This window comes from Mesoplodon densirostris, chromosome 7 (assembly GCF_025265405.1).
Source record: "Mesoplodon densirostris isolate mMesDen1 chromosome 7, mMesDen1 primary haplotype, whole genome shotgun sequence".
NCBI lineage: Eukaryota > Metazoa > Chordata > Mammalia > Artiodactyla > Ziphiidae > Mesoplodon > Mesoplodon densirostris.
In genome coordinates this window covers 1101156-1125103 of record NC_082667.1, presented here as the reverse complement: position 1 = coordinate 1125103, position 23948 = coordinate 1101156, and the positions used below count along the sequence as shown (strand labels likewise).

At 66.7% G+C, this 23948-nt stretch overlaps 2 protein-coding genes across 9 annotated transcripts; one reads left to right on the top strand and one right to left on the bottom strand.

Annotated features, from left to right (window-relative positions):
* Window positions 1-1169: 1169 nt before the first annotated feature.
* TSPAN4 (tetraspanin 4) lies at window positions 1170-23948 on the bottom strand. Of its 8 annotated transcripts, XM_060104519.1 has the most exons (10): window positions 20827-21151; window positions 16908-16973; window positions 16359-16454; window positions 12943-13022; window positions 5156-5347; window positions 3807-3881; window positions 2830-2931; window positions 2601-2732; window positions 2446-2529; window positions 1170-1654 (listed from the first exon to the last, which is right to left on the bottom strand). In XM_060104519.1, the coding sequence occupies exons 4-10, from the start codon at window positions 13003-13005 to the stop codon at window positions 1586-1588; spliced, it is 717 nt and encodes a 238-aa protein (XP_059960502.1). In that variant the 5' UTR covers window positions 13006-13022; window positions 16359-16454; window positions 16908-16973; window positions 20827-21151; the 3' UTR covers window positions 1170-1585. The 8 variants fall into 8 exon arrangements, 5 of the variants coding, with proteins under 5 accessions (XP_059960502.1, XP_059960500.1, XP_059960501.1 ...); XM_060104517.1 differs by lacking the exon at window positions 16908-16973; XM_060104518.1 differs by lacking the exons at window positions 16908-16973; window positions 20827-21151 and adding an exon at window positions 18774-19102.
* POLR2L (RNA polymerase II, I and III subunit L) lies at window positions 21417-22811 on the top strand. Its single transcript, XM_060104529.1, has 2 exons — window positions 21417-21575; window positions 22615-22811. Exons 1-2 carry the CDS (start codon window positions 21481-21483, stop codon window positions 22721-22723), a joined length of 204 nt encoding a protein of 67 aa, XP_059960512.1. The 5' UTR covers window positions 21417-21480; the 3' UTR covers window positions 22724-22811.

Below are 23948 nucleotides of genomic sequence, written 5' to 3'. Positions count from 1 at the left end.
TGGGGCTGCCAAGGCAGCTTGGGGGCCACGAGAGAAGCTGAGTCGGGGCTGGGCGTGAGGGTCTGGTGCCCGCAAGTCTGCGCGTGAGGCGCGCGGGGGTGACCAAGCAGAGGCGAGCAGCAGCTTTCACTGAGCAGAGCTGGAGAGGTGCGAACGGGGACCCGGGCAGAGGGCAGAGGGCGCTGGCAGGGCTGGGGGCACAGCTTGGCTGGACTGTGCTTCCTTCCTGCTTGTTTGCTGTGGTGCCTGAGGACAGTTTGGTTTTGGTGTGTGAACCGCTAACTCTGTTACTTCTGCTGGAACGGTCCCCGGCGTTCTGGTGGCTTCCATGGAGTGAGGACAGGGGAGGCTGGTAGGGCGTGGGGTGGGGGTCCAAGGGCCAGGAGGGGCCGGGCACCCTGGTGGTCTGGGTTGTGCCGGGGTCAGTGCCTGGCTAGGCATCACCAGGCAGGTCTGCCACACAGCAAGGATGCAGAGTGGGTGGGGCTGCAGGGCCGGCAGGAGTACGGGCTGGAAACAGTATGGGGTGCCATTTGGGGGGTCAGATGCCCCACAGCTAGTGAGGCCCTTGGGAGGGGAGCATCCCCCAGCCTGGACCCCCAGACCCACCACCCTCCTCACTCCCCATCAGTTCTGTCCTCCGGAAGCCCCGCCCCACCTATGAGGTGGTTTGACGCAGTTTGACCATTTCTCTGATTCTGGGTCTTGTGACAACTACTTCGCTGACAACAGCCTACTTACTTGCAAAATCTAAGTGATACTTAAGGGACAAAGTTCCCAGGAATGAAACAGGAATAGGAAGAGAACAGGAAAGATGCAGCTGAGCTCCATTTTGGGAGGACACCCCTGGGGGAGGGGGAGGCCCTGAGACTGGATGGGGGCCACCCCACGTTGGGAGAGGGGTGTCCGCAACACGGGCCGTGGGTGGGTCAGTGAGGCTCAGGGCTGTTCTCTGCCATGGCTCGGAGCCAGCCTCAGTGAGGTTCTCTTGCCATCCTCTGTGGGCACAGGGGCCGTTTGCCTGGTCAGGGAGCTCCCCCCGCTGGGCCCACGCACATCCTGGAGCCTCACTCCGGGCACCAGGCCGGTATCGGTGGGCGGAGGATCCACGGCCACACACGGCCTGTCTGGTGTGGACTCCCCGGGATCAGGGCAGCGAGAGACACGGCTCGGGGGCTGCTGCCCGCACACTTTATTAAGACACACGCAGAGCCGGCCCCGGCCCCGCTGTGGAATGTGGGTGGACGGGGCTGCAGACCCGCCTCGAGCACCAGGACCAGTGGTCAGTCCCTCACCTCCCACCCCAGCCCCCTGCCCTGCACAGGGCTGCGGGGGGAAAACACTGCTCTGGAGGATACCTGGATGTAAGAAGCGCCAGAAGCCCCTCCCGACTCCAGCCCCGGCCGCGCGGCCGGCGCTCACAGGCCTGGCTGGGAGCCCTGCGGGCTCTGGCTGCCTGCTCCTCCCGCCCCCATGCCTGGGCTGGTGAGGGGTCCTGTAGTGGGAGACGCAGGTGGGGACATGGTCATCTCCCCAGGGGCGACGTCCTTCGGCAGCGAAGCAGGGGTGGCGGGCAGCTGACAGCCTACGCGCAGTAGGTGTCAGCCTTCACCACCTGGCAGTACATTGTCATGGCAAAGGTCAGGCCCAAGATCTGTGGGGAGAGGCGGGGGCTGAGCAGGGCTGCTCCAGGGACGACAGCCCACTGCAGGCACCCTGACCCCACACCACAGCTTCCCAGGTGGCCTGGAGCCCCCTTCCCTGGGGAAGCCTTGGGCAGGGCCTGCCCCCCACGGGCCCACAGGCCCCTTGGGCTCAGCCCCAGACCCGCCTTCCCTTTGGGTTGGGTTTGGCCACCCTGGGCTCCACTGGTGGTCTCAGGGCCTACGGGTTCCAGGCTAGGCCCCCAGCAGCTGCCCTCTGCCCCTTTGTCAAACTGCCATCACCCCTCAGGGAGTGTCTATCTGGGACCCCTGTCTGCACCCCAGAAACGGGGGCTGCTCTCACACTGCTTGACCTCGAGCTCCCCCAGGGTCCTGGCACTTGGGTCTGGCATGGGGGTTGGGGAGCAGAGGCACGCTAGCTGGACTTCACACCAGGGCCTGGGCTGCCCACTTCACTCTGCACGGGGCAGTCCTGTGACCACCGCCCACCACAGCCACTGGGTAGGGCCTGCAGGCATGGGGCTGGCATGTGGGCCCTCAGCAAAGGTGTCCAGTCTGTGCTTCCGTCCACGCAGAGATGGTAGGGCCCTCTGCTCAGGAGTCCAGGGCGGCCTGTCCTCTGAGGCATCCAAGGTCACTTCCCCGTGGACATCGTCCCTGACTATACCCTGTGAGCCCCACCTCTGCCTGGAGACCCACACTCCTCTGCTGCTTTGTTCCTTGGGCTCAGGGCCTTCACACAGGTGCTGGGGGGCCAGGGCCAGGGTGGGTCCCCGCGCACCTGAACCAGTGCTGTGCACAGCCCGAAGATGCCCACGGCCAGCAGGTTCTCCTGGAGCCACACCTTCACCGTCTCGTAACACGGCTGCAGGAAGAGCAGGCGTCACGGGGGCTGCGAGGCCGGCCCTCCACCCCCAGTCCCGGGGCCGGGCTCACCGCCTTCCACCAGGTGCCGGGCGCGTGCAAGCCGCAGCTCTCGCTGAACTCCAGGCAGCAGGAGTCAGGCACGCGCGTGGCATTGTAGACCTCGAACCAGTCGGTGTAGTTGGAAACCCCGCAGCAGCGGAACTGCGGGAGAGGTGGGCTGGGACTGTGCGCCTGAGGGGGACACGTCCCGCCCCAGCCACGCCCCCCGCCTACATGCCCCAGCCACGCCCCTACTCACGTCTGTCTGGATGATGCTCCAGGCGTTGGTGAGGCCCACGTTGCCCGGGGTGCCATACAGGTGCAGGCCCTTCTTCAGGTCCCGCTGTGCATACCTGTCGATCTGCAGGACAGCAGGGCCACCCTGTGGCCAGCTCCACCTACCTCGTCCAGACCCCGCCCGCCCCGGCCCACTGTGCCTTCTGTTCCCCTCCCTGCGGTGACCTCCCAGAAGCCCCCACCAGGCTCTGGCCTTTGCCCCAAGGTCTCCCTGGGCCTCCCGTGGTGCCGAGCATGGGGTCCAAGTCAGACATGTCAGTTAATGTACAGATGGAGATGGACGGGCACAGAAACCCTCGCGGCTGTGTCTGCACACACCAGTTACAACCCACACAGCTCCGTGCTGCCGGCCGAGAGGGCCCAGATCTTGGTTCCTAAGAGCATTCGTTCTCCAATAAAGGAACCAGGCTCCCTGGAGAAACGGCGGATTCCAGGGCTGGGGCGGGGAACCCCCAAGGTGGGCCTGGAGCGTCTTCTAGCACCAGAAAGGAGGGAGGTGCTCTGAGGGGCACGTAAGGGACGCGGGAGCCGACTGAGAGCTCCAGCCGCCAAAGTCAAATCGGATGAGCAAAAAATAACAGTCTTGGAGTATAACCCAGAGAATAAAACACACGTAAATGAGCCCTCACTTGTGTAAATGAACAACTGTAGGGGAGTGGGGGATGGGAGCGTTTTCCCCTCCAGCTGACACGCAGCAGGGGACCCAGCCCGGGCCACCTGGGAGCTCAGAAACCTTGCGGAGCCTCCAGGCCCGGCCTCCTGGGGCTGCAGTTAGAAGCAAACCCACGGCCCGGGTCCCAGTGTCTGTCCACACAGAGCTGGGGGTCCCTGGCGTGGGTTCTCAGCCCCTCCTGCCTCCTTGCCGCCCAAAGCACCTGGCCCTCGCCGGTGGGGAGGGTGGAGCACCCACACCCACACCCGAAGCGGGGGCAGCGGTACCTTGTCAGTGTAGGCGAAGAAGAGGATGGCGAGGGAGGTCTCCAGCAGGAACACCAGCAGCAGCATCACGAAGAACTGAGGGGGAGGAGGCCAGCCTCAGGGAGCCGGCCCCCACCGGCCCCCAGGGCGCGGGGCTGCAAGCCTCCGACAGGCGCCCCCAGCCAGGTCTGCAGCCTGGGGGCCACCAGGCCCCTCATGGCTGCCCCGCCTCCCTCGGAACCCTCCCGTCTCCATCCCAGGGCCCGTCGTCTCTCGCTCGACCTCTGAGCACAAGCCTCACGCCTTTAAGCACACGCGTGTGGCCCGCGCCTGTGTCCTTGTGATGGGCAGCCAGGTGGAGGGAGGCCCCATCCAGGGAGTGGGTCCAACTGCGGTAACCCCCAGCCCCCAGGTCACGTTCCCAAGGGCAGCGCCCAATCAGGACCAAGCTGGAGAAGCCACCACCCCTGACTGCTCAGACCGTTCACAGGGTGGCAGACTCCACTCGGGCACCCCCAGAGGCACAGCCCTGGCGCCACGACCGGGCTGAGCAGTGGAGCCTGCCAGCACCTCCTTTCCCGCCACGTTGCTCCCCCTGAAAGGAGGGCGGGGGGCAGGGCCAGAGCCAGGGTAAGTGGGGCACACCACTCTTTGAAGCCCCACTGGCCCCATGGGGCCCCTGGACAGAGTGGGGAGAAGGCACAGGGCCAGGGGAGTGGGCCCGGTCCTTTCCTGGGGTGCCCGATCTTGTCCCCCCTCAACCTGGGCCCACGCTGCCCCAGGAGGCACCAGCCTCCGAACTCCAAGTTACCCCCTGGGAAAGGCCAGGGTCGAAGCCCCACCCGCGCCCCAGCTTCCTCCTTCGTCCAAGAGGCCGAAGCCACACCCTACCCGCTGCTCCAAGGGGTCCAAGCCCCGACGGGAACATCTGGAACGTGCTGGACACTTGCGGAAGCTGCACAGATGGGGGACGCGCCCTCTGAGAGACCCTCTGGAGGCCCCACCCGTGACAAAAGCCCCATTTGAAGCAGGTGATTTAGGACCTGGGTGGCAGCCAGAGGCCTCTGTGCAGGGCACACTAATAAGTAGGGAGCCCAGCCCAGGGACCGTTTTCCTCCATTATCTGCGATTAACGTTCCCGCCTCTAAATCCATCTCCAAAGCTGAGGGTCCTGGGGGGCCAAGAGGGCTAGGACAGGAGCTGGAGAGGGAGTCGTGGGAGAGGGGACCTTGGAGGAAACAGGCCCAGTATCGGCTGGAGGGGCCCTGCCCGGCACACGTGTGGGTGTCTGTGTCCGTCAGGGGAGGCCTCCCCTGAGCACCGGCCCCAACACCGCGTCCCGCCCAGCGTGCCCCTCCCCCCGGACTCACAGTGAGCAGAAGGCATTTGTTCTCCTTGATGGCCCCGATGCAGCCCACAAAGCCGATGGCCATCACGAGGGTGCCGGTGACGATAAGCAGGTTGGCGGCCGACAGGGACGGGAAGGAGGACGACAGGGTGGCAAAGTTGCCCTGCGTGGCCGCCAGCCAGATGCCGACGCCGAGGACACCGCAGCCTCCCAGCTGGGCCCGGGACAGGGCGGGAGGGACAGGGGAGCAGGAGGTGAGCAGCCCGCCAGATCCCTGTGGCCGAGCCCGGCACCCTCGCTGCCCTGCTGACCTGCCAGTCTCGTCCTGTCACGGGGGCTGGATCCCCCCCACACGCCCTGGGCCCCAGCTCTTCCCTAGGAGGTGCAGTCCCTGGAGCCCATGCCGGCCCACTCCCTGGCCCCCTCCCCGGCCCCCTCCCCGCGACCACTGGAGCTTTTATTGAACTCCGTAATTGCTCATTATTACAAAAATCGATTGAAACAGGAGGAAGAGGCAGAGAAGGGCAGGCGGTGATGAATCCGGGGACGGCTCTTGGCCTCGGGGGGCAGGGGCGAGCCAGCGCGGCCGCCGAGGGCACTGTGGCTCCAGCCCCCGGGACTCTTGAGCCTCTGGGCCGTCTCCAGATGAAACGGGAGCATGTGTCCAGGGCCGGACTGTGGGCGGGCAGCCCCCACACATGGCTGACCAGCCCCTGGACCTACAGCAACCTGGGCTTTGGGAGACCACCTGGGGACTGATGCCTACCGGCTGGCAGCCCTGCCCCACTCAGAACTGGGCGGCACATGGGGCCCCACACCCCCCGGGCCCAGGAGCCTCCTCGACATCCGGCCTTGACCCTGGCAGGGACCCCCCACCCCAGACTCAGGCCGGATGGGCCCTGAGACCCCTGCCTGAGGAGGCTTCCACCTCCCCTCGTGTACTCACTCACCCCGCCCCCAGCAGCAGGCAGCGCTGGCTACAGGGGTGGGGATGGGGGACGCTGCTCCGCTCTCACTAACCCACCGGGGAGCACACACCGTGCATGAAGCCGGGCCGGCAAGAGACTGCAATTATGGGGCGGGGGGCGGTGGTGCAGCTCCCAGCTCAAGAGCAGGAGCAGCCGCGGGGTCCCCGAGGGGTGGGCAGGTGCCAGGGGCTCTGGCCCAGGCCTCCTTCTGGCGTCTTAAGGTCCCTCTGGGCCTCGCCCGGGGCTGGCTGAGCGGGCCAGGAGAGCCCCCAGGCTGGAATGACAACCCCCCAGTGGGGGTCCGGTCAGCTTAGGGCAAACACAGGGCCCCTCTCTGACCCCCACCCCATCCCTCTTTGCACCTTCCACCAAAAACAAGAGCTTCTGTCTAAAACTTATAAACCACCCATTCTGGATGCTCCTGGCTGAGGGTGGGGCCTGGGTGTCAGCGTTAAGCATCCCAGACAGGACAGGGCTCTTGTGCCCTGGCCTGTTCATCCTGCCCATCTGAGCCCTCCTCGGGGCGGGGTGGGGGCTGCAGCTCTGGGCGTGTGCCGGGGGGGGGGGCGGGGGGGGCGGTGAGGGAGACCAGCAGCCGGGCTGGGGGCACTGGCAGCAGGTGACGGCCCAGAGGATCCAGCCTCACCGCAGAGCTGGGCTTGGGCACAGCCCCAGGTATGATGGGGTCTGCTGGCTGTACGGAGGTGTGTGTGCCCCCCACCTGTGGGATGGGGATGACCCCCGTGTGGCAGGCCCCAGCCAGCGGTGCGGGGACAGAGCTGTCCACGGTGCTGACCTCTGGCAAGGCCACCATGAGGGAGCAAGACTGGCCCCCAGCACCTCTGGTCACCCACACCTGCCCAGGGGGTGCCCTGATGGGACACAGAAGAGGCTGGGACGGGTGCTGACTCCTCAACCCTCCCACCCAGCCTGCAGGTGAGGAACGGGGAGCCAAGGGGCCGTCCCCGGCCTCAGGGGCTCTCCAAGGACGCCGCGGAAAGCTGGAGCTGGGAGCAGCCAGCGGGGCCCTTGCAGACCTGCGCAGGCAGAGGGCTCCCCTGGCCTCTGGCCGGGACTGGGGCAGGGGAGGGACCCTGGGGCAGAGGCCAGGGAGGGCGAGCATGGGGGCAGCCTCCCCTTGGAGGGAGCTGAAGTCGGGCCACTCTGGCTGCAGGAAACAGTGACCGGCCAGGCTGTCCTGGGCCCTCGCCCAGCCCACACTGTCCGTCCCCTGCAGAGCCCAGCAGCGCCCCCTCTGGGAGGGTTACGTCTCCGGGCTGAGCCCCCAGGCCAGGGCCCCGGCGGAGTGGGTGGGGCTGCCTCTGAGCGGAGAGGAGAGTTGTTATTTAAAACCAAACGGCTGCCCAGCTGGCTCTGCCTTCAAGGGCAGCGCGGATGGCTCTTGTCAGCAGGAAAATGAGCCCCTCCGAGCTCCCTGGCCCCGTGGGGACACGTGGAAGGGCACGGGGAGGACACCGCGGCAAAGTCGCTGTGGAGGCGGGGGGTGGGGGTGGCGTCCGGGTCGGGGGTATCCTGGAGGGGCTGGGCATTGCCCCCAGCCTTGGTGGAAACAAGATTTCTTCAATTAAGACTCCACAAAAGCATCCTCACCTCCAGCTCCGAGATGGCAGGAGAGACACCCGCCGGCTGTCACCCAGGTGCTGCCGTCACACGCACTGTGACGTGGACACACAGCCCACGTCCCTCACCATCACACAGTTTCACCCACAACATGCACACACGTCACCGACACACTGCCCCAAAGCCCCAGGCGCCCCCTTGTTCAGGCACAGTCACCAGAAACTCAGCACTAATGGGGTGCACGCACGTGGCTAATAAAACTACCTGTAATTTTGAAATCTGCGTAGGCAGCTTTTAAAACATTTTGGCAGGAAGATTACAGCCTCCGAGTACAGGAGAAGATGGGCCCTGTTAGACCCAGACAGGACATCAAACTCAGGACAAGTGGGGTTGAAGTCCCGGGAAGGCTGGGCACTCCAGGTCCCTCCCAGGACACGGTGGCTGGGACGTCAGCAGTGGGGCCAGGACTCCACCCCCACCCTCCCCGTGTCCCACGCTGCACCTCCCCAGCCCCGCTCATCACTGCCTGGGCCAGACAGAGGCCCAGGAGGGGCCCAGGAGCAGACCCCAACCCCACGACAGCCTGGGAGAGGAGCCCAGCCCACCCATCGGGGTCCCCCATCCCAGCCCTGCGGTCGCCGGGGCCTCCCTGTGCCCCTCGCACACACCTGGGGCGCACACCCTGCCCACCTGTCCCCACCGGAACCCAGCCCCTTGCCTGGCATGTTCTCCCCACTTCCTGCTGTCTCTTCTTGTCCACACGTTTTGGGGGCTGGCCTAGGTCTTGGCAGGTGGGGCCACTTGGTGAGGCCCACGTGGGGAGGGTGCCAGCCGGCCCTCCGCTGCTGCCCCTCCAGCCACATGGCGCAGGGTGGCAGATGGCCGGGCAGCTGGCCAGGTCCTTGGAACGGGGTGGAGGGCTGGGTGCCCATAGGGGTCAAGCCTGTGTCCAGGAGCCCCTCCCCCGGCAGCCTGCACCATCTTGGGGTGGGGGCCGGGCACGGTGGGGTGACACACCCCTCCCGGCCAAGAATAGCCACAGGAGACGGGGAGAACACATCGCTGTGAAGTTCAAGAATGGCAAAATGTATCCCCTGTGCCAGGAGTCAGGTCTACAGGGGCCCAAGGCAGGGGCTCAAGGACCATCCTGGCTGGATGTCGTTCCCCAGGTGACATCTCCTCAAGCTGTCCACTGAAATCTATGCAACTGAATGTAATTAGTTTCCTTAAGCTCCAGCAAGCCCCACATCCCCCAGGCTCCAGGATAAGGGGACCGGCTCCAGCCCATCAGGGAGGTGGCCTCACTGACTAGGGACCCCCTGAGGCTGGTGTCCAAGGAGAAGGAGCGGTGCCCTGCCAGGGCAGCCGGGGAGCAGACAGGGGGCAGGGTCTCGGATGGGGAGGTGGGGCCGGGCCCCCAGGCCTCTCCCCTGCCCCCTGCCCCGCTTAGTGGCTGAGGCCACACCTCTCTGCTCCAGACAGAACTCCCAGGGCCCCCGACCAGCTGCTGCCACCAACTTTCTAATGGGAGTGGGACGATTCAGAAATGGATGCTCATGCAGGACCGACATCTTGTGGCATCATGACCCCTGACCTGACCAGGACGGCCAAGGACCCCCACTTCAGGCTGCCCACCCACCCCGGCTCGGGGTCCCCAGGCAGCAGGACCCCCACTGCCCTGCCCGACCCTGTTGCAGGAAGAAACCGGAGCCAGAACACACAGATGCCCTCAGCACCTCCAGAAGACTGGGGCCAAGAGGAGTCACGGGGTCTGAGGTCTGCAGGCCCCCGGCCCTGCACCGTGACCTCCGGCAGGGCACCCTGCACGTGCCTGTTTCCCCGACTGCGGCGGGGCTGGGGGAGGTGTTCCCTCAGCCCTGCACAGCCCTTTGCCAGCATCTTCCACCAGTCTCAAGGCGTCTTGCCCAGAGGCCAGCGACAGCAGGCCAGGCCTCGGTCTGTAGCTCATCAAAGGGGAAAACCAAGGCCCCCCTGTGGTTCTGCTGGGGAAACTGAGGACCCCAGGAGGGCAGGACTTGCCCGGAAGCCTGGGCGGCAGGCAGGGCTCGACCCCCAGCCCAGCCACACAGACAGACCCTGGCCACACTGCAGGGGGAGGCAGAGCGGGGAGGGCCCAGACGCAAGACCAGGAGGCGCACCTGCCAGGGAAGCAGGGAGCCGGGCCCTCAGCTGGGCAGGTGCGGGCTGGGCTGCACGGCTGAGGCCTGGGTGCGGCCAGGGGAGCCCAGAAGCACCGTCCCCTTTCAGAGCCAGCCCAGCCTCTGCCCAGGACCGCCCCCAGGCCAACAAGACCACCCCTGGGGCCACAGAAACTGCCCCTGGGGGAGCCCTGAGCACCCACCCAGAGCTGGAGAGGGGGAGGGAGAGCACCCCAGGGGGCTTCTCAGCCCCCGCCCCTCCCCTCCCGGGCACCCCCCACCCCCACACACAGCTCTACTCACCAGGAGACACCCCTGACTCAGGGACCCTGGCCCTAAGCTGCCCACCACCTGTGCACGCCTGCAGGAGGGCAGGTGGAGGTCTGGGGGTCGGTGGGCACCGGGGCCTCTCCTCCCCTGGGCGCCCCCTGCTGCCCACCGGCACCTTGGGTCCCTGTCTCAGGACACCCGAGCTGCGATCCCTGGTGACAACGGGCAGGCATGTTTCCTCTCCCGAGATGGGCCAATGACCCACAGGCCACGCAGGACCAGGCAGATCCACCCCAGGACAGATGGGTGATGCTTTCCATCCCCACTGGTACCCAAGGCTGGAGGCCTCAACCCTGCCCTTCCAGTCCCCATCCAGAAGCCCCCAGGGAAAACCCCGCAAACAGGGCACACAGAGTCAATTAACTTCAGAGCCCGCCCCTCCCCCATCCTCAGCCGGGGGCAATGCCCCGCACTGGGGGCGGAGGGGGAGGGGCGGGCTGGCATTGCCGGAGGAGGCGAGCTTAGGCCCCGGAAGAGAGAACTGCCAGGCGTGCAGGTGCCCAATGGGGCCAGGTGTGGGTGACAGGGCCTTGTGGGGGGTCTGCCTATGGACAATGGGGTCTCTGAGGTGACTCCTGAAGAAAAGGGGTGCCCGGCAGGGGCTGGGGGGCAGGAGGAAGCCACGAGGAGGTCACTGCATCTTGACCTCCAAGCAGGTCCCGAGCCGGGATCCTCACTCCCACTTCCCCATAGCTCCTCCCAAGTGGGAAATGGGGGTGGGTGGAGAACCTACCCCTCCTGCGGGGACTCCGCACCCCCAGACAGCAAACGAGCCAGGCTCCCGGGGAAGGGGTGCTCTAGCCCCACCCCACCCACCTGCAGCCTCTGTCACCAGCAGCAAGGGCCTAGGTGACAGCTGCACAGGGCCCGGGGGATGGATGTCCCGCCAGCCCCCCGACCATGCTCACCACCCCCTGGCCTCGGCGTGTTTCCCGTGGGCCCCCTCTCTGACCCCCAGGCCTCGAACTCCGCTGGGCACCAAGGTGGGGTGTGGAGAAGCCAAGACAGCACACTGGCAGGGGCCCAGTTTGCTTGGCTGGGGAGTGTAATTGGATAATAAAAGGGAACTGGATTTTCTAGCCCAGGAGGGGATCCCAGGGGGTTCCTGAATTGTTCTTTCCTGGGCTGAGGACGTCACCCACGGCAGGAATCAGTGGAGTGTGTCCGCCCTGCAGCTGGTACAGAGGCTCCTTCAGGGTTCACAGGGCAGACACAGTTCGGCCTGGGGGCCCATTAGGGTGGGCTGCTCTCAGAGCACAGGCCCCCTCGAGGGGCCCCCTCTCCTCTTCCGGGCAAGCAGGTACCCGGGTCACTTGGGAGGTCAGGGAAGGGGAGAAGCAGGTCCTGCCCACCACCTGGGACCAGCCCCCACACCCACTGCCCATCCTCCAGTCAGTCCACCACCCTCACTGCTCACCACCATCACACCTACGGCTGCCAGCTCTGGTCACAGTCACCTGCAGCCTTCTCCTGTCACACTGCCTAAGGCACACTGACCCTGCCAGCAACTCACTGCTCACCACACTTGTGCCCACTGCATCTGGTCAGTGTCCCCCGCCAAGAGAACACAGTCACCTCCGCACATGCCTGGGCACAGCTCCAGCTGTAGCCACCTCTGCTGCTGGCTCCTGGCCTCTCGGGGGGCTCCTCCGCTCTAGGCCCGGGCCTTGACCCTCCCAGGAGCCCCTTGCATGCAGAGAACAACTCTTTGGGTGACTGCCTCGGGGGCGGGCAACTGGGGCAGGAGCCTCCCAGGCTGGCCACCCCTCCCAGCAACCCTCCCACTTCCCAGGCCAGGGTCCAGGAGAGAAAGGATGTGCAGAAATGCGCCCCGGTTTCTGAGCATTTCGCCTTAACTGGACCTCATGCAAATGAGCTCACAATTGACAGCCTCCTTCTGGGGTCCAGAGCCCAGGCAGGAGCGAAAGCCACGCCCCCTAATTCCCAGTTGTGGCAGAAGGGTGGGAGCAGAAAGTGACCTTGGCATCAGCTCTCCACCAACCCTCCCCCAGCCCAGCCAGTGGGGCCCAGGCCTGGCCAGGCGTTTTCCAGTTGGTCAGGTATGACACCTGCCACAGCCCAAGCCCAACACCTTCCCTGCCCTTTGGGTCTGGGTGGCAACTGTGTCCTCCAGTTTGGGGGGACAAGGGCCATGCTGTAGCACCAATACCTCTACCCTGGACACAGGCACCTCCTCTGAGCAAACCCAACCCACCTCAGCGAAAGTTATGGAAGCCCCGGTCTCCCGCCGACTCCTCATCCCGCCCAGGGTCTGGTCCAGCCGGAGGGCTCACCCACACACCCACCCTCTCCCTTCCCTGCTTCGGGAGGCTGGGGACCCCACCGCGCCCAGCCCCTCCCCAAGTGCGGTCCCTGGAGCCAGGAAGGCCGGTCTGCCGGGGAGGCGAGTGCAGAAAGGACATGGTCTGCGCCCACGAAGAGGGAGGGAAGGGGCGGGAGGGGAAGGCACCAGCGGCTCAGCGCACGGACAGGGACCCACACCCGGTAGAGGCCAGGCGCAGGGCCCCACGCCGACCTGCGGCAGGTGCGGGACACGGCCGGTCTCAGGAAGAGACAGAGAGGGGACAGGACGCGGGGCGGCCGCCCAGAGTGCAGAGGCCCGGCGGACCCCGGCGGCACCGGAAACCCTCCCCAGGGGCCGGTCCAGCCCTGGCCCCCGGCGACCCCGGGCACACCCCCCAGTCCGCGTCGCGGGTGTCTCCCCCCCATTCCAGCGCGAGCAGCGACCCCGGGGCCCCGCCGCCACTCACCCAGAAGAGCAGGTTGAAGGCGAACATGAGGTACTTGACGCCCTGCAGGCAGCCGCGCGCCATGCTGCAGCGCTTCAGCTCTAGGAGGAAGATGAAGGACAGGTCCAAGTAGAAGACCACGTACTTGTTGCCCTTGGGCGACGTGTAGCGCGCCTGGGCTGCCTTGGGGCCGGGGTTGGCGTGCAGGCCAAAGAAGGGGCCGCCGCGCGCGAAGCCCGGCTCCTTGCCCGGCGGCGACGGGCTGCGCCGGTACGTGGACTCGTCCGTGCTCGAGCGGCGCATCGCGCGGGGCCGCCGGGGCCGCCCCAGGTTCCGCGCCCCGGCCCGCGGTGGCACCGGGCGCGCCGCTCCGCTCGGACCCGCGGCGGGCCCGGGACTCCGGCCGGCCCGCCGCAGCCCCGGCCCCGGCCCCGGCCCCGCCCCGCGTTCGCCCGCCCGCCTGCCCGCCTGCCCGCCCGCCCGCCAATCCTCGCCGGCCCCGCCCCCGCGCGGACCTCCCCCTCCCCGCCTCGCCGCCCCGCCCCTCAGATCCGACCGCTCCGCCCCGCGCCGGCCAATCGCAGCCCCGGGACGGTGCCCCCGCGCCGCCCTCGGCCCTCGGCCCGCCCCGGCGCCCCTCGCTCTCCTCTCCCCTTCCCCACCCGGCCCAGGAAGCGCGGTAGGGAGCTGGGGGTGGGCGTCCAGGTAGCTCTCAGTCCCGGGTGCGACGGCCCGGGCCTTGCCCAGAAGCCGCTGCGCGCCGGGACCCCGCTGCCGGCCGGGCTCTGAGGCCTCCGACCGCAAGCGAAACGCAAAGCGCTATGCAAATGAAGGGTGGCCCAGTTGCTGTCCGGTGGCGACTAGCGGCATCTCCGGCCCCGGCCCCTGGCCCAGATCGAAGTAGCGCGGGGAGTGCAGCTGGAACCCACCGGGGGTGCACACTCTCCAGCGGCCCACCCTGGGCTGAGCGAGCACTGCGCGGGGACCCCAAAGCTCCCGCAGCTCACATAGGACAGGGGTCAGCCTGGGGGATCCAACCTGGGGGCCGGTCCTGGGAGAGGGAGCAGAGTTGCGGTTTGAAGGACAAGCCCCTCAGAGGGGCCAGGGCGAGGGAGAACAAGCGGGGAGGGTGCTCTGGGGCACCCTGGGTGCCCAGAGGGTGGGTCACTCTGCAAGGCACGAGGGGAGGTTTTCAGACTTAAAGGGAGGGACCGGACACACAGGAGTGCAGGAGTCATCACTGGGCACCCAGAGACAGGCCGCATGCAAGGCTGGTGGCCCACTCCAGGCCGAGAGCTCACGCAAGCCCCCCATCCTCCTGCCATGGTCCCATCTCCCTGGGCAGGGAGCAGCCCTGGCCTCACCGGCATGTGACATGTGCCCGTGACACATGTCACACAGGACCCTTCTCTGGTTTGACGCGCTGTTGCCACTGTCTTGAAATTCTCCATGATTTTTTTTTTTTTGCGGTACGCGGGCCTCTTACTGTTGTGGCCTCTCCCGTTGCGGAGCACAGGCTCCGGACGCGCAGGCTCAGCGGCCATGGCTCATGGGCCCAGCCGCTCCGCGGCATGTGGGATCCTCCTGGACCGGGGCACGAACCCGCGTCCCCTGCATTGGCAGGCGGACCCTCAACCACTGCGCCACCAGGGAAGCCCTCTCCGTGATTTGTGACCAAGAGGCCCTGAACTTCATTTGGCACCAGGCCCTCCCAGACACATCCACACAAGCCAGGTGACAGGGACACATGATGCTCCAAGGCCCCTTGCACCAGCGGTGTGGTGTGCACACGTGCTGCCGTGCAGACAGACACGCACCAGGAGCAGCCTAGAAGTCACAGGTGGGGAGACTCCCCTCAGCTGTGCCTCCACAGCCCACGCATTGGTGGGGGCCCTGGGGTGTGTGGGGAGGACCTCAGCATGGGGCCCAGATGCCTCCTCCCCATCTGCCCTGGGCCTCTCAGCTCAGCAGGGGAGCCAGGCTTGGGGGAGAGTGGCCACAGGCCTGGATGCACCCCGCACCCTGGACTGGGTCTTCCCAGTCACTGAGGCCGCCCACCGGTGGCGTCCACACCATCGGATGGTCCCAAAAACTGAAGTCCAAAGAGGGAAGGACTCGCCCAAGGTCAGCAGAACTCAGATGGGAGAAGAGAGGAAAAGAAGTCGGGGAATAAGAAGGAGGAGGAAGGTGGGGGCGGGGGGGAGGCCCGTCAGTGACAAAGTGACAGACTGAGAGAGTGAGGGGTGCCTGAGGTAGCACGTCTGGGGGACGTCTGCTGGGCTGGGGGCCCAGTGAGGTCTGGCAGCCCTGCGGGGCCCTGAGGACCACTGCACCAGCCCTGCGCTGCCCCGGCAGGCTCTGAGGAGAACTGCAGCTCAAGCCCCCAGGGCGGTGTCCTTGCAAGGTCCTCCCTGAGCCCAGCTGGCCCTGGTAGGGAGTGGGGACAGGAGAGCCCCAGCATCCCTGCCCTGCCCACATGCCAGCCAGCCTGGGGCTTCCCACAGTCCATCCACCCTGTCCTCCGCCAAGGATTCTTTGGCGTGTCTGGACCCCTGGAAAGGGATACAACGGTGACCACGCACCAGGGGCCCAGTGGAGAAGTGAGCCTTGCAGGGCCCCCATCTGGGCCCTGTAGAGACCACTGGCCGCAGCTCTGCCCAGAGAGCAAGTGGCAGCCGGTGACCCTGGAGATCCTGGTGAAATCCGGCAGCCCCTTGCTAACTTTCCCTTGGCCCAGCTCAGCCAGCCCCACACGCCCAAGCCAGGGATGGACACTCAGGGCCCCGAGAGTCGCAACGCGTGAGAGGGCCTGCGCTCAGCATGCACACTGGACACAGGAGGGCTGAGGAGGGCTGAAGGACATGTCTGTCTCCCCAGCCTGGTCCCAGGGCAGGGCCTCTGAGGACAAGGGTGGGGTCCTCCCCCCGTTGCCCGTCCTCCGCTTCATCACACTGCAGCTCAGGGCGGGGGTGGAAGGCTGGCCTGGGTTCCCACGATGGGGCCCAGCACCCAGGCTGCCCTCTCCCCAATCTCACTCAGCCAACACCATGCCAACGCCCCCAGAACTCCTGCCAAGCCCTCTCCTGTTTCTAAAACCTGCACCCATCACCCCAGGTGAGCCTGTGAGTCTGAGCTGAGATTAAACCAGAAAACCACCAAGGATGCCAGGGACAATGGCAGTGAGGACGTGAGCACATCAAGGCCACCAAGTGGGGCGCCTCCCGGCCAGCCCCAGGGACCCCGTCCTCCAAGTCCAGCCGTTCCTCCAGCAGTGGGACCCCGGTGAGACATGCTGAGAGGGTGACAGCTGGCTGGCTCAGCCTCGGTCTGTCCCGGGACCAGGAGAGTATCCAGCCAGCAAGGCCCTTGGGCCAGGCGTGGGGGAGACCAGGAGGCCACCCAGCGCTGCCCCCACCGCCCCACGGGCCTCAACATACCTGGGCTTGCGGCAGGGAAGAAGGCAGGCGGTGCCTGGCACCCCTGAAGGCCGGCCAGGCGGCAGGTGAGCAGTCAGCAAGGCCAAAGCCGGAGCTCTGTGGAAGGAAGACGGGCAGAATGGAGGCTGTGCTGCACCTCATTCCCAGCTTCTGTGGGGCTCTCCACTTAGGACCGGGTCCCTGCAGGGGCAGCTGGGGGCTGGGTGGTGGTGCACTCAGACTCAGGGCACCAGAGCACCAACCAGCGGCCCAGACCAGTGGGCTGCACCCCCACCCTCTGGTCACTCAGCCTTCTGAGATGCCCTGGCAGACACAAGAGTACCCACATGCGGACGTGCACAGAGAGAAGACACACGTTTAGAGATGGGGACACACACACGGACTGAGGGCCGTCCAGCCCCCAGCGGTCCTGGAGCCCTGAGACCAGCCGGCATTGTCCACTCATCCCAAGGTGCCCTGCACCCCACTCCCTCCTGGGTCCCCAGCAGACAGATGCCATGTGCCACCAGCCTCACGTTTTCCCCAGGGAGCCAGCAGGCGATGACTCACACGGGGCCCATGAATCCGCCGCTGGCGCTCGAAGGGGGGTTCTGTCCTCCTACCAGCCAGGCATTGCTGTTGGGGGGGGGCTCAAGCTCACACACCCCGCCCGTCACACCTCACCCCTCAGACCAGAGGCTCCTTGCAGCCTGGGGGTGGGGCAGGTGTCTTTCCAGTGGCCCAGGGGCAGGAGGGGACAGCCACACTGGCACATGCCCACCCCCTCACAGCCATGCCCTCGTGGGCAGCCCACTGCCAGCCGGTCCACTCAAACCCACATGTGGGGCAGACATGAAGCCACTGAGCAGGTGGAGGCCCAGGCAACCTGAGACCTGTCCATTTAGGGGGACGAACGGCACCCACCACGGTGGGGCGAGGAGGCACGTGGGCCCAGGGCCCGGGACCACCCACCCCCAGCAACCGCTGTGCCCGGGGAAGACGCGTCCGTGGAGGGGTTTCAGGTCCAGTGACACATCGAGGGCAATGAGTGGGAGGGACGCGCCCCTCCCATGTTCTTTGATGAACCCCCTGCCCAGGAGCTGAGGGGCCCAAAGCCCATAGCCACACCGCAGAAGCAAAAGACCATGCATCGCAGCCCACCACCCCTCCAGGCCTAAGGCTACGTCTGCACACCCCGCTCCCCCAGACCCGGGCATCGGGGGGACGGGCCTCCCCGTCAGGCCCTACTGGGCAGCTCCGCCAGCACCCGTCACGGCCGCCCACCCTCCTGGCCCCCACCCCAAAGGCACCCCTGGCCCCTCCATGAATAACTTCCCCACCTTCTGGCCCCCACAATGCCACTCCACGAGTCCGGGGTCCCCAGCCCCATCTTGGGCAGCCCAGGCACAAGCCTGCGCTCAGGGTATGGGTGCAGGGCCCGACAGCACCGGGCTGGCCCTCTCCCTCACCCAGGCCCAGCCTCCTCCTCCAGGAAGCCTCCTTGCCCCACTCCCCGCTCTGGGCTTCCTTTGAGCACAGGTTCCGACATGACTGCGTCCCCCGGAATGGCACGTGCAGCTGGCAATTGGGATGGGGCGGAATGAGAACCCCGTGACAGACCCTCCCGCAGCCTGCCAGCCCTAGGCTGGGCCTTCTGAATTCTCCGGGGCCCCAGGGCGGGGGCAGGTGGGGACTCTGGGGGAGCGTGAGCCACACGGAGGTCGTGGGTGCCTACCTGGCCAGACCAAGGTCTAACTCAGAGAAGGACCTCCCCGAACGCCGAGACAGAGCTTGCCCCGGAGGCCTTGGAGGCCTTGGAGGCCTGGGGTGGACGGGCAGCTCCCAGTGGCGTGGCCGCCCCGAGCCTCAGCCGTGGAGCAGCAGCAGGGCCGGGCCCGGAGCACACAGCCCAGAGGGCAGCACAGGCCGAGCGGTGTCGGCCTCCCTGCTGCCACCCCGACCCCCGCAGGCCCCAGAGCCCACCCAGGCCCGCACACCCTCCCCCCTCCCCCCACCCAAGCTGCAGCCCCTGGGGCTGGGAGACACCCCCTCCAGGGGAGGGGTCCCCGAGGAAGAGGCCACCGAGGGGTCCCTGGGCTTTCCCTGGGCCCACCGAGGCCAACCCCAAGCTCAGGACCCTCCCCTGCCAGCCAGCTGCTCCCACCCCCCACCAGGCCCCGGGAGCACCCTTCTCCGGTGCCCACAGTGTACGTGCCCCACCTCAGCGCTGACACCCCACCCGCCCCCTCCTGCGTGGTGCCCTCGGGGAGCCCCATGTGGGGCCAGGCTGGCAGACAATCACATGATCACGTTCCCAAAGGCCATGGGCCCAGCCTGTCCACAGGGTCATTAGGCTGGGCCAGCTCAGCCTCAAGCACGCCTGCAAATACCACCACTCTCGAATACCACCCCGGGGGCTGGGGCCCAGAGGGTTACCGTAGGTGCTGCAGGCGGGCGACCCCGTCGGACCCTGGGGAAGCGTCCGAGCACCCGCTCACCCCGCCGCGTGAGCACGAGTCTACCCAAAGCAGCCGGGGCTCCGGGCTGAGCCTGGGACCCCCAGGCCCACACAGCCAGTATGGGGACCCTCCAGCTGGGCAGCGTCTGGTTCCACCCACGGTTCACAGATGGGGAAGCGGAGGCTGTGATCCAGGACCAGGGGGCAGGGTCAGCTGACTCCCGGCCTGTTTCCAGGACAACACTCAGGGCCAGAGGCTGTCGGCAGCTAAAACTTCAATCGCTGATTTCCCCTTGTCCCCTGCCTGCCCTGAAGTGACCCTCCTCTAGCAGGAAACAGGGCTCTTGGGTTCCAAACCACATGTGAGCACAGCCCTCCCTCCCTGTGTCCCCGCCCCTGGGGGCAGGACACCCCATTCTCGGAAAACCAGTGCCTCTCTCTCCCTGCCCCACCTCCGGCCCTTCCCAGAGGTCTGGGCCACATCTGTGCTCACAGCCCACTGCCCCTGCAGGCAGGCCTGGCCCCGCTTCCCCGACCCTGTGTGTTGGGCTCCCGGGGCACCCTCCTGCCCCTGCCCACCCTGAGGAGAGCCAGGCCCGCGCCCCAGCCTGCCCCCCACCACACACACACAAGGGGGCCAGCTGAGCAGGGGGTTAGGGCTGACCTCTGAGGCTCCCCTGGGTCCTCAGGTCTAGCCTGGCCAGGCCTGAGCCAGGGCAGAGTGGAGACGGAGGGTCAAGTGCCCCAAGGGGCCTCTGTGCACATGTGTGTAGGGGGCCTGCACACAGGCAGCCACACTGCTCCCCACGGCCTCTCCTGGGAAATCAGGGAGCTGGAGGGTGGAGACTCCCCCCAATCTACACACAGCTCTCAGAATTCCAGGAATGTCAACTTGGCTCTCGGGCCCCTCAGTCTCTGGGAGTAAACAACTTCTAGGGCCAGAGCAGGGTGAGGCGGACCATGGGCCCCTCCTCCAGGAAGCCTTCTGCCCACACCCGCTCCCGTTCCGAAGAGCTACCCAGATGGCATCCCAGATCCCTCCCCTGTTTCCCTCACCTCCACAGGTGCGGCAGCCTCTACAGCTGAGCCCAGCTCCAACCCCAGGCCACTGTGACTCAAGGCCCCTGCCCGCGGCGGGGACAGGATGTGTCCCGTCAGCCTGGGAAGTGGGGGCATTGGGCAGGGAGGTGGCCTCTGCTCGTGGCTCCGCACGTGGCAGGGTGGGGGATGGCAAACGTCACTGGGGAGGCTGTCAGGGCCCAGACTTCAGGCGGGCAGAAGCTCTGATCAACCTCTCCAGGACCCTGGGGACCCCCATCTCCCTGCCCCTCAACTAAATCCAGACTCCGTCACCCACCCTGAGAGGACTGTCAGGCCCCACCCACCCCAACCAGAAATCCAGATGCCCCAGACCAGCAAATGTGCCCAAACTCTGCATAGGTGCCTAAGTTACAGGGGCCACTGTGAGACACATCCACCTTCCTCAGCCCAAAGCTCACCTCCTCCAGGGAGACTTCCCTGCTTCTCACGGCACACAGCCACAGCATCAGGGGGCTCACCCCAGGCCATCTCCAGAGACACAGCCTCCCCTCCCTTTAAATCCTTCATGGCCCCTGCTCCATCACCTCCAGCTCCGACACCTACTCTGTCCCACAGGTACAGCCTCCAGGCCTCAGCCCATGGGTCCCCTTTGCCGGTATCTGTCCTGCTCCATCACACATACTCGGGATCCCTTGTCAAGGCTCAGCTCAAAGGACACCACTTCCACGACGACCCCCTGACCACCCTCCTGGTCCTCAGAGATCCGACGCTCCCAGATCGCAGGCGCCCGACTCATCAGAGCCTGGCCTGGGACGGGTGCAGCCAGCCCCATCCCGCACCCCCTCGCAGCCCCTCCCCCGGGAAGAAGGCAGGAGGGACAGGGGCGAAGCCAACCGAAGCGGCGCTGGGGGTTAGAGCGGCCGGCTGAGCCCGCCACCCGCCGGGTCACTCGCACCGCGCCCTCCCGCCGTCAGGGATACAGGCAACTACCGGGCCGGGACCGTTACTGTGCGGGCGATCGGGCTGGGCGGCGACTTCGAGGGTCCTCCAAACTCAGCGCAAAGACCCCCGGGTGTCCACGGGCAGCGGCTCCAGGTGGAGAGACCCTCCCCCCTTCCTGGTCCCCACTGGCCGCCGGTCAGCCGCTCTCCTCGCCCGCAGCGGGGTCGCCGCACCCCGGCCCGGCCCGCAACTTGTTGCTGAGACTCGGCTCGGGCTCTGCGCTCGGGGCCTGAAATTCGCGCCGGCTCGGCTTGGGCCTGGCCCGGCTCGGGCGCGCGGGCAGCGGGACCCGGACTGCATCCCCGCCGGGGGCGCTATACCTGCGGGCAGTCAGCTCGTCGCGCAGCTGTCAGTCATGCGGACACGAGAAACGCGAACGCCGCCGCCGGGCCCTTACGGCCCCGCCCGGACGCCGTAGGCCGGGATGTACCAAAGTGGCAGGCGGGGGGGTGCCGCCTGCTCCTGCCGCGGCCGCACGGGCCTCGGAAACTCGTCGCGGAGGGAAGCGGACGCCAACGGCACCAGGGCGGGCGGACGGCCGGGCACCCCCCGCGCCATGGGCGCGCCCGGGGCGGGGCCGGAGCCGAGGGCGGAAGCGCCGCAGGATCGAGGACTTTGGCAGCTGGCTGCTCCGGTGCCGCCATGATCATCCCTGTGCGCTGCTTCACGTGCGGCAAGATCGTCGGCAACAAGTGGGAGGCCTACCTGGGGCTGCTGCAGGCCGAGTACACCGAGGGGTGAGGCGCCGGGCCGGCCTGGGAGGGCCTCCAGCGTGGTCGGCAAGCGCTCCCCGGGCCGCCAGCCTGCGGGGCAGGGGGGACGGGTCCCGGCCCGCGGGGTCGGTGTGTCGGACCGGTGTCGGGGGGTCCCAGTCTGCAGAGCGGGGGCGGGGGCTACTCACATCAGATTCCAGGTGACCCTGGGCGGGGGAGCTTTCAGTCTCGGAGTCTTTTCCACCCCTGTTCTCCGGACCTGCTCTCAGGAAAGCGTCCCCCACCGCCCCCTTAGTTTGGGGAGGGGAGGGAGTCGGGCGTCAAGCTGCTGCCGTCTGGGGACTCCTAGGTATCCTGGCGAGTCCCGCCGCCTCCACGGCAAATCAGCCCTCAGCCGCCTCTGTCCACCTGCTCCCTAACTTCTTCTCTCCGCTGTTAGGCCCACCCCCGTGTCCTGCAAACTCACTGGCTTTTTTAGGACATAGAACAAGCTTCCTGACCCCATAGGCCTCATCATCAGGCTATTGTGGGGGTCCCTCTTCAGTGCTTACTTACCCCTTAGCACTGCAGTTACCACCGTGCCTGTCTGGGTCTCTGCCCTGGATTAGAGTCTGACCTTGGGCCCCTGTGTGCACAGCCCCATCCTCATCACATTTGAATCTCTGGGTCCCGGGGTGTGCCAGGGAGGCGTACGCTCTTACTGCAAGTGTGTCGGATGAATGGGGAAGCGATGGATGGCCTTAGTATTTGCGCCAGGTTCCGAGGAGGCTGCTGAAATGACCAGAGTGCAAGTGAATGCTGGCAGCCTGCACGGGACCCCTCCCCAGGATGCCCCAAGCAGGGGCCACCCGACCTGGCCTCCCCTTTCCCAAGCTACCGCGCTGTTTGCACACCAGAGGCCTTGAGGGTGAAGGGTGGCGTCTCTGGGAAATGAGAGAGGTGTCTCCCTCCCCGACACGGGGAGCAGAGCCCATGGCAGCTGAGCGGGACTTGCTCCATCCGGGGCAAGGGCCTCCATCTGCCAGGACGAACGGGCTGCAGCCAGCTTTCTCCTCGTCCTCAGGGACGCCCTGGATGCGCTGGGCCTGAAGCGCTACTGCTGCCGCCGCATGCTGCTGGCCCACGTGGACCTGATCGAGAAGCTGCTCAACTACGCGCCCCTGGAGAAGTGACCCCTGCCCGGCAAGGACCCGTGGCCCTGTCGGCATGGGTCTCCCTCTCTGGAAAGAACCATCCAGTAAATGTTTTTGAGGACCACAAGGAGGTCCTGACAGTTGGCCTGGCTCTGTGGGACTCCCCGCTGCCTGCTCCTATGTCCTGCCTCGAGCATGAGGCCCCTTGGGGGTGGGTGCGGCCCTCACCGCCTGGGAGGAGGGAGGGCCATCCCCAGGGAAGTGCTCAGCTCCACACAAGGCACAGATGTCGGGAGTGCTTGGGTTGGGGGCACGGGGGCGCTGGCGTCCCCACAGCGGTGTTCCGGGCGCCCTTTAGGCTGAGGACAGAGGACCTCGCCTCCTCCTCCTCCTCGGTGTCTAAAGAACCTCGAGGTTTTCTGAGCCCTGAGTAGAGTGCCCGCTGTGGTTACAGATGCCCCTCTTGACGGTACTGCTGCCAGCAGCTTCCAGGCTGCACCCAACGCCAGCAGCCCGCTCCCCTCCACAGACAGCCCTGAGATCCCCACAGCGGGTGGGAGGGGCCCTGCTGGCTGGCTGGGCTGGACAGGCTCTTGGTGCCCCAGGCACTGACGTGCCACCCTGTGAACCAGCAGGAGAGCTGCCTCTCGGGGGCCTCTGTCCTGTTGCAGCTCAGGCTGAGGCTCAAAATGGGAAGCTACCACCTTGGTGGGGGTCAGGCAGGCCCTGGTGCCCTGCAGCGGGCAGCGGGCAGAGGGCAGGGCCGTGCAGTTAGGGAGGGGGGCACCTTCCTCAGGGCTGGCCCAGCTGCCCGGATGCCTGAAATGGGGTCCCCTGAATGCGGGTGTGGGGACCATGGGAGGGAGATGGGGTCTGCGTAGCGGTGTGAGGAGCTGGGCAGCCCCTGGGCGACAGGGCACGATGGCCACGCCCTGTCTGCCCCTCCAGGCCCAGCGCCCCTTCCAGCCCCGGCTCCCACTGCCAGCACACGTCCTGCCAGATACGCCCCGGACTCGCTCCTGAGACACCAGCCCCAGCACCTTCTCCCGTTCCTGATTCCTGCGCCGTGGCCAGAAGGGCCCCTGGAAACCACGAGCGGTCCCGGCTACTCCCCCAGGACTAGCCCCACTTCCTCTGGGGCTCTGGCCACACCACCAGCTTTGCATCAGAGAACGGCTGAGGTGCTGCACCAAGGCCTGTCCCCAGCCACCTCTCCCTTGAGTCCCCTTGGCCCACAGCTGGCCCCCTGTCCTCCTCTGTTGTG